This window comes from Mesoplodon mirus, assembly GCF_964341445.2.
Source record: "Mesoplodon mirus genome assembly, chromosome: 4".
Taxonomy (NCBI): domain Eukaryota; kingdom Metazoa; phylum Chordata; class Mammalia; order Artiodactyla; family Ziphiidae; genus Mesoplodon; species Mesoplodon mirus.
In genome coordinates, this window is record NC_138979.1 from 33306763 (window position 1) to 33316098 (window position 9336).

Sequence of the window (9336 nt, forward strand, 5' to 3'; positions counted from 1 at the left end):
TGCCCATCCCTGGGAAGATGACGTTAGCACTGCCCACCCCACCCGCTCCATCCTTAGTTTAGTTGCCTCAGCATTACCTGGCTTTCCGATCTAGTCTCTCTTTATAGTCAAAGAAATGAACATTCCAAGGAGTTGGAAGTGAAATCTATGATGTGAAACACTTTGCCTTCTGAGTACTGTGTCATAAACAGATGAATAAACTGAATTTTTACTTTAGGAAAAAAAAATTAAAGGTAATAAAAAAGAGTTCACCTTCATCGGGCAGGGGACAGTGGTACCCCTTAATTGCATTACCTCAGGGATTTGCCATTTTCCTTCTCTCTGTTGTATTGTAGGGGCCCTGATCATCTTAACGACCCACAGAACTTCATGAGTGTCTATTATATAGATGACATTATGCTAACCGGCTCTGGTGAAGTAGCAAGCAACACACATGGCACATGCTTGCGAGAGGGTGAGAGAAAACCCTTATGGAAGTCCAGGAGCCTGCCATATCGGAGAACTTTCTAGCGTTCCAGCAGTCGGGGGCATGTTGGGATATTCCCTCTTAGGTGAGAAACCTTGCTTTTCCTTGCATCATCCATCATGAAGAAAGAGGCTCCATGGATGATGGGCCTCTTTGGGTTTTTGAGGCAATGTGGAGCACATTTGTGTGTGCCACTCTGGTGCATTTACTGGGTACGTCATAAGGCTGCTGGTTCGGAATGGGACGCAGAGCAATCAAAGTCTCTAGAATGGTTCAGGCTGTGACGAAAGCTACCTGCTCAATTGAGCCTTAAGACCCAGCAGACCCAATGGTACAGGAAGTGTCTGTGGCAGATAAAGATGCTGTTGGGAGCTTCTGACTTTCCCCAGTAGGAGAATCAGAGTGCTGACCCAACTGCAGTAAGATTGGAAGAGAGGACTCAAGGCAGTCTTGAGGAGATTTATGTAGAAGGATGTCTTTGAAGGAGCTCTGAATGTGAAGATATTCATGTGCCACCTAAATGTCTATCAAAAGGTATCCATTGCAGAGAAGGCTGTCAATATTCAGGTGGACACAATGACCCAACCTGGGGATGCCTTCCCCTCTCCACTCTGGTGTGTTCTCAGTGGTACTGTGAACAAAGTGACCGTAGTGGAAGGAATGGAGGCTGTACATGGGTTTAACAACATGGGCTTTCCCTCATTAAGGCTCACCTGGTTGGTTTCCAACACTTCTGGGTATGCACCCTGCCCAGGATGAAGCCAATGCCCAGCCCCTGATACATGGCATCCTTCCCCAGGGATGGGTCTTGCGAGACAGGCCAGCCACCACTGGCAAAGTTGATTACACTGGACCCCTTCCATCATGGAGGGTGGTGGGAATAGATTCGTATTCTGCATACCTCTGCCCCCCTCGCCGTTTGTAGTCTTTCATTTATCTCAGTGTATCTCACAAACATGACCTTAAACCAGACAACCCATGTGTTTCTTGTTTGTTTGTTTTTAAAAATTTTTTTTTATGTGGACCATTTTTAAAGTCTTTATTGAATTTGTTACAATATTGCTTCTGTTCTATGTTTTGGTTTTTTGGCCCTGAGGCATGTGGGATCTTAGCTCCCTGACCAGGGATCGAACTCGCACCTCCTGCATTGGAAGGTGAAGTCTTAACCACTGGACCGCCAGGGAATTCCCTGAGAACTCATTTGTGAAGGAAGTGCAGCTGTGGGTTCATGTCCAGGAAATTCACTGGTTTACCACATGCCTCATCACCCAGAAGCAGTTGGCTTGAGTGACATTTAGAATGGCCTGTGGAAGGCTCAGGTATGGTGGCTGACCTACAGGATGCAGTCTTCACCTTAAACCAGAGACCAGTATACGTTGGCATCTTCCCTTGAGCTGGATGATGCTAGTCTGGGAACCAAGGGATGGAAGCGAGAGTGATTCCTCTCACTATGATACCTAATAACCCAGTTATAGAATTTTTGTTTTCCATCCTGTGACCTTGGACTTGGTGGGTTTGGAAATTCCTAGTAACAAAGAAGAAATATTTCCACCAGGGAACATAGTCATGGGTCTGTTAAACTGGAAACCGAGATCATCCTGTAGCCATTTGGGTCTCCTCATCTTGGACTAGGAGGTGGAGAAGGGGATCCCTGTGCTGTCAGGGTGATTTATTCCAATATCTCAGAAGAAACGGTATTGCTCCACAATGAGGGCAAGGAGGACTAGCTCTGGAACCCAGGGACTCACTGGGGAATCTCTCGTTATTTCTCATCCCATATCCTACTCTGTAGGTCTGGGGTGGGGGCATGTATTTAGATTCCTAGCAAACTCCCCAGTGATGCTGAGGCTATCCGTCCTACGACCGCAGCATGACTAGCGCTGTCCTAGGGCACCTGTTCTCTCCTGAGCATTCAAAATGCTTCCAGGTGAGGCCTTCAAGGCCTTGTCAAGTTCTTTGAGGGGGTGGGGATCTGTGGAAACTGGCAACCAAAAAAAAGACAGGGCACCAAGAATTTGGATCCTCTATGAAGGAGGATTTGGGTCATTCCACTGGATAAAAGACTCCAGCAGTGGAGGGACTGCCAGAAGGTAGAGGGGATATGGAATGGGTGGCAGAAGAATGACACTGTGGTTGTCAACCTAGGCCTCCTGACCAGCCATAGAAGAGGGGACTCTAGCAGCTATGCTTTATATGAATCGTTTCATTCACTCACCTACAAGTGGATACATTACAATGTAAGTTCCCGGGAAGCGGAACTAAACTGATAGCAGCCTCAGACAATGTGGTTCTTGATGGGAATTTATATTTCCCCTATGTTGGGGACATATATAGTTTCCCCAACCACGATGAATGCTGAGTGGTAATAGGGGTGCACTGTACTGGTTAGTTTTCGTTTGCTCTAGTTTGCTAATATATATGAAGGATATCACCCAGAGTCCCCTGTCCTTTAGCTTCTGTTCTTGGCTGATGGCATAGGAGATTAGAGGGCAGAAGGTGAGAAATCAAGGTATATATTCTCTTCTCACTGGGTTGCGTTTTGATTGTCTACCTGTGGCCATGGCTTTTGTTGGAGGACTCCTCTCCCACTGCTACAGCTTCCACTGGATTCTGAGAACACCCCCTCCCCTTGTCGCTTCAGGCCCAAGTGGTAATGGACTCACCCTGTTGCCCATCCATGGGTATTTTGCCAACCCCTTTCGTTTCCCTTAACCCTGCCCAACCTCTGTAAATATTCTTTCATTAAACCCTCTTCATTTAATGCTTTGGGTGTGCATCTCTTTCCTGCTAGGTTTCTGAGTGATACGGGTCCCAAAGACAAACTCCCCAGGAAGGAGGGAGAGTCTTAGCTGATGATGATCAAGGACGTGAGGATTCAGGGGGCCGGTTGGTGTGGTCGTGGCCGTCCTGTCCCCCTGAACACAGCCAACCTGGCTGTACTGTTTGGACAGAACGACTGGACATGTGAATGTGGACCAGTGAGCTTAGCTCGAGCACCTCTCAGCAGACTGGGCTATAAACCAAAGAGGGCCCTGCAGGTTGTCATCCATCACACACGTAGGACACATCTTCAACAGCTAGACTGCAGGGTGTGAAACCACACTAGTGGACACACCAGGCTTTGAAATTCTCTCTACCTGACATTTGGAAGCAGGACCAGCTCCATTTTTTTTTTTTTTTTTTTTTTTTTTTTGCGGTACATGGGCCTCTCACTGCCGTGGCCTCTCCCGTTGCGGAGCACAGGCTCCGGACACGCAGGCTCAGTGGCCATGGCTCACGGGCCCAGCCAGCGGCATGTGGGATCTTCCCGGACCGGGGCACGAACCCGTGTCCCCTGCATCGGCAGGTGGACTCTCAACCACTGCGCCACCAGGGAAGCCCTAGGACCAGCTCCTTTTGGATTGACTTAGCCTTGAAATTCTGGGACAATTTTATAGGCGAGGGAGTCACGGGTCTTTCAATTCAATAAGAGCATGTAGATATTTGAGCAACTAATTGGAAAAAATGAAATAGAGATGATGGGACTTGATATACCACGCTGGTAAAACGAGTGTGCTATTATTCACATCAGCCTATCTGAGCATTCTCAGAGGTCACATTTATGCTAGCAACCATCATTCTGATGTTTTAAAATTAATTTTTCTTGGACTCTAGTTGCTTTCTGATTTCCTGCTTCTGCTTATTTCTGCCACCTCACTTGTCCCTGGGATGACTATCCCTTTCCAGATTACATTTCTTCACGTTGACCACCTTCCAGAGGTCTTTATTGCCCCCAAATACCACAACCACAAAGTGGATTGTGTATCAGACTTTACTGAGGATTTGGAGTAACATGGAGGGATTGTAGCAGAGCACAGAACAGGCAACAACGTAAAATCAACCACGAGACACCACTGTCTGCAAAATCCTTCACCCTTTCCCTGCCGTGGGGAGTTTCTCTCTGATCATATTTTGCCTTAAGTCCTGGATTAGGGCCAATGCCACAGATGCTTTTCATTTGCTCTCTGCCAGCTTCCAGTCTTCAAAAATTCTCTTCATTTCTTTTGCTGGCCAGTTTACCTCTCCATACCAAACCCCAAACTTCATCTCAGCTAGCTAGAAACTGACTAAGATGCTCTGATGACAAAGGACCATCTCCTCCATCCTTTAGCAGCTAAAGCAACAATGAAGCTTGAAATTTCAGTTGGTTTTTCCCCTAATATGATCAAATGTTTAGATGGCTCTTCATCCCCCATGTGTCTCTAAGGTGGAGGGGGTGTTATTTAAATATTTATTCTCCACCAACCTGAGCAAGCCCAGGGTTCGTCATATCTGTCTTTAGCTTGCTTTCTTTTTTTTTTTTTATTTTGCAACATGTATAATAGGGAAAATGAAGGCAATCCAAGTACTTATTAATAGGACTCTGGATAACTATGTACATGCACTAGATGGCATGGTTTATAGCCAGTAAAATGATAAATAGGAAGACTGTAGCAGAAACATGCTTATGATGAAATGTTAGGAGATATTGATTTAAATGATGTAACCAAAGCTTTTTATGAGAAAAATATCTTGCACGTGGACAAGGATTAGAAGGGAACACATGGACACACAATAGAAATCACTATTTTGTGGAGGCTTGGATTTGGAGTGATTTTGAAATTTTCCATCTTTTTCTGAAATGTTATTTCCCTCTGCCACCAAAAAAAGAGTCAAGAGATAGAGTGGGAAATATTAGAGAATCTAGGTGTGGAAAAGAAATAATTGAGACCAAAGGATCCCCAGGGCAGTGCTTCTCAAACTTTAACAGGGATACAAATCGCTTGGTAGATCTTGCTAAGAGATTCCTGGGCCCCATCTCCAGAGACTGTGATTCTGTAGGTCTGGAGTAGGGATCCATGATTTTGGATTTCTAACAAGCCCCTCAATGTTGGACATGCTATTTGTCCTTCATCATGGTTTGAGTAGCATGGCCCTCAGGCACCTGTTTTTCACTCCTGAGAGCTCTAAAGTATCTCCAAGTGAGGTCTTCAAGACCTCTTCTTGTTCCTTGGGATCTGTTATTAACTGATTGGGCGTTGGTTCTGATTTGCATTGTAAATCCATGCTGATGAGCTTTTCACAGAAGTGCTTGGTATCTCTGAGGTAGGCTGCAGAGTGAAGGCTGCTGCTAGGCCTGAGGCAATGTACAAGGTCCTTGCTCTAGATCCTCCCCTCATACAGAGCCTCCAATGCACCTTGGTCCACTGCCTTTGCCAGCTGTCCCTTTGTGCATCCCACACAGTGGGGGTGTGGAGGGAGGAACAGCTGGATATGCCCTGGAAAGCTGTCTGAGCAGCTGTGGGCTTGTTCACTTTCAGGGATCACCTAGTAGTGATGGTGTTTTGGAAACCCACTTCCCAGGTGACCTGGGATGGAGTGGGACCCATGGCTGGGATGCAGGTGGTGGGAAGGGAGCCTTGAGCTTCTTCACAGCTGCAGGGCACTTCTGATGGGGATGGCAGATGTGCCTTAGAGGGATGGAATAAATACATTCAGAAGGAGGGGGAATTCTGGTGGTCTAGTTTAACTTCATATTATGTTTTTGGGAATACCGATGACAATGATAATTACGTGAATTAATAGACACCATATCCCTTGAGGTCAGGTGCTGGGAGAGGTTGCTGTGAGTATTCCTCTGACCAGTGGTCCTGGCTGGGAGATTTGGCCTTTCAGCAGTGGCCCTGGGAACTGAGGAAAGCCCAGGGTTCCAGGCTCTGCAGAGACGGGGGAAGCCAGACCTCTCTTCCTCCCAGCTCAGACCCCTGGCTTCTCCTGGGGTGGTAAAATCAAGAAAATACACCAATGTTTGCCCATGTTCTCTCATTTCATCCTCACAACAACCTTGTGAGGTAGATGTTATTCCCTCATGTTACAGATGAGGAAACTGGGGCTCAGAGAGGCTGAGTTATTTGGGGTCATATAGAAAAGAAGTAGAGAAGTTGGGACTTGGGACCAGGTTTGTGGGCTCTGGTCCAATATTCTTGCTGCAAGGTCTTAGATATAGGTAATGGGGTGGGAGAGGGTCAGAAGGGTGGGAAAAGAGGGAGAAGAGTCATTATCAACAACTTATCCCTTGTGTCCCCCCACAGCATGTTTACATTCAAAGCACTCCCACTCCTGTCCTTTCATTCACATGAGGTTTACACAAAACAAAAGGGCAAGGCTTTTCCTCCCCTTTTTAAAATCAGGGAACGGAGGCACCGAGAGGTGAAGTGACTTGCTCAAGGTCACACAGCCTTAGAGTGACTGACAGGACTAGAAGCCAGGTCTTCCTGTCTGATATTAATCTCATAACTGTGTGCTCTCAAGAGGTCACTGGGTGAAATAATTTTGCATGAGGAAAAGTTAGTGAAAAAAAAAAAAAGAATTGTAAGACCAAAGGAGATAATTATGAAACTATGACCTATCCACCTGATGGAATACTCTGCAGCCAGTAAAAATGATGGCTATAAAGAGTGCTTGATGAAATGAGAAAGTGTTCATGCTCTAATATGAAGTGATACAACATCATGCACACAGTATGATTTTGACTATTTAAAAATACATGTAAAAAATGCTGGGAGAAAATATATCAAAATGGCGGCTTTGGGGAAGTGGGATTATAAGTGTTATTTTCCCCCATCCTTCTATTTTTTCTGTATTTTCCCAAACTTCCAAAATACACATTTCATTTATAACAGGAAAAATATACCCCTCTATATTTTAGTTTAAAAAAATACTGTTGGGAAGCGGCCCCCGTGCCTTTTGTGAATTTGGGGTGATGCACCTTCCAACTCCTTTCCCACGTCACACCGCGCCCCATTGCTGGCCCACTGGGAAGGGGCTGGGGCTCAGGTGAACGTCTGTGCTGGGAGCCTCCAGGGGTAGTGTGTGTGCTACTTTGCATGTTAAGGGCAAGAGTCTCCTCAAAACGAGACCACTGTTGTTATGATGGTGGGTGACTGTTCCGTATCCGATGCCAAAAGGTGTGCGTGAGCCAGGGAAGATGACCGCCCCCTAAGCTCACAGTGATTCCCCAGACTGGAATCCGGGCCTCCTGACTCCCGGTCCGGCGCTCTTATCCCCAGACTGGCCCACCACTGCAACACCCACAGCATCCCGAGCATCTCACCCTGCTGCTCCCGTGAGAGCAGGCAAGGCTAAGGTGAACCTTCTCCATCCCCGGGTGGCCAAATCCTTTCTCGCCTCCATGGGCTGGAAAGCCGGTGGCCAGGGGACAGAGGCACATCCCGGGGCAACCCTGTCCAGAGAGCGCTGGGGTCTCGGTCCCTCGCCGCGGCCCCCGCCCGCGGGCGCCTCAGTCATCCAGGTGCTGCTCCTCCCAGGTGGATGTGGGGATGGCGCTGTAAGGGTCCATGATGACCTTGGCGCAGCGAATGATCATCACGACGAGGAAGAGGCAGAGGAAGACGAAGCAGGCCAAGGTCAGTCCTTTGTCCACGTCGACGTAGACGGGCTCAGGCGTGGGGTCCTCCATCTCTTGGCAGCGGCTTCGGGCTCCTCCTCCGGCTCACGGTTGACTGGTACCATCTTCCACCCCTGCAGAGAGCCATAGCAGTGGGGACCGGAGGGTCGTGCCAACTTGCCTGGGGTGCGGGCAGGGCACAGCCCTCCCCCTTCTTATATGTCCCCCGGCGTGGGAATCTGCTGCTCCCCCTCCCCTCCCCCTCATGAGGGCGAGGAGAGGAAGGGTCACGTGCCTCCTTTCCAGGCGCCTACGTGGTCTCAGCCCTGACACTTATAGGCAACCCAGGTGCCAGGGCCCAGCCAGTGCGTCCTAGCGGGTGGGGGAGGGGACGGAGGAGTCCCAGCAGGGGTAGAGCTGGGCTGTAGCAGAAGCACCTGCTGAGGATGGAGCCCCTGAAGTTGCCTCCACCCTCTGAAACCCTTTAGGACGAGTTATAATAATGCTTTCAACTCTGCCAAGCCACTGACTGAGGGTGAACAGAAAGCATTTTATTTTATTTTATTATCATTGGGTTTTTTTTGGCTGTGCTGCATCGGCTTGCGGGATCTTAGTTCCTCCACCAGGGATCAAACCCGTGCCCTCTGCAGTGGGAGCACAGAGTCCTAACCACTGGACCGCCAGGGAAGTCCCCAGAAAGCATTTTTAAAAATTAGGTAATTAATATATATTTTTTAAAGCAGTAGAACTTACGTTTCAAATGAAAATGAACGTTGAATACCAATACATGAATAGATTGAAGAGGAGCTGCTGTCCCAGAGTTGGGTGGGCAGGCAGCATGGAGGGTCTGCATCCCTTCCCCCTCTATGGGGGCCTGCTGGGACTCCTGAGGGACTTTTGCTGAGGCCCAGAGTCACAGCTGGAAAACTGCGGGTGTGACGGAAGAACAGTTCTGGCAGTCAGGTGGACGCCGAGCCCAGCTGCCTTGCAGTGCAGTCCTGGGCAGTGTAAGGTTATCCTTGTATCAGGCCTACGCCTCCCTGCTGTGATAATACAGGGTGCAAGGCTGTATCACAAGGGTGTGAGGATTCAGTGCATCTAGCATGGTCCCTGGCCTTGTGGGTGCCCCAGAGCAGGCCAAGATGGCAGGTCACGTCCTTGCAGCCCAGCGGTCAGGGAGAGCTTAGGACGAGGGGCACAGCTGCTCGTTATCACCCCCCTCCCCCGCCCGCCCCCCCGCTGAATTTTCAGAGCCCTTGAGCTGTACGTTGTGCTTTCACATCCAGTTTATTATCTGATCCTCACGACAGCCCAAGAGGCATGTTAGCCGTGTATCAACATGCCCATTTTATAAACGTGGAAACTGAGTCACAGAAAGGGGGGGGGAATGACTTACCCAAGATCCCACATCCCAACCCCTAGGCCTCTGCATGCCTCTCTCTTC

At 48.5% G+C, this 9336-nt stretch overlaps 1 protein-coding gene across 1 annotated transcript; it reads right to left on the bottom strand.

Annotated features, from left to right (window-relative positions):
• Nucleotides 1-7784: 7784 nt before the first annotated feature.
• Nucleotides 7785-7964, bottom strand: CTXND1 (cortexin domain containing 1; the record flags this gene model as incomplete). The annotated part of the gene is made up of 1 exon (XM_082618008.1): nucleotides 7785-7964. The coding sequence occupies one exon, from the start codon at nucleotides 7962-7964 to the stop codon at nucleotides 7785-7787; it is 180 nt and encodes a 59-aa protein (XP_082474134.1).
• Nucleotides 7965-9336: the final 1372 nt, after the last annotated feature.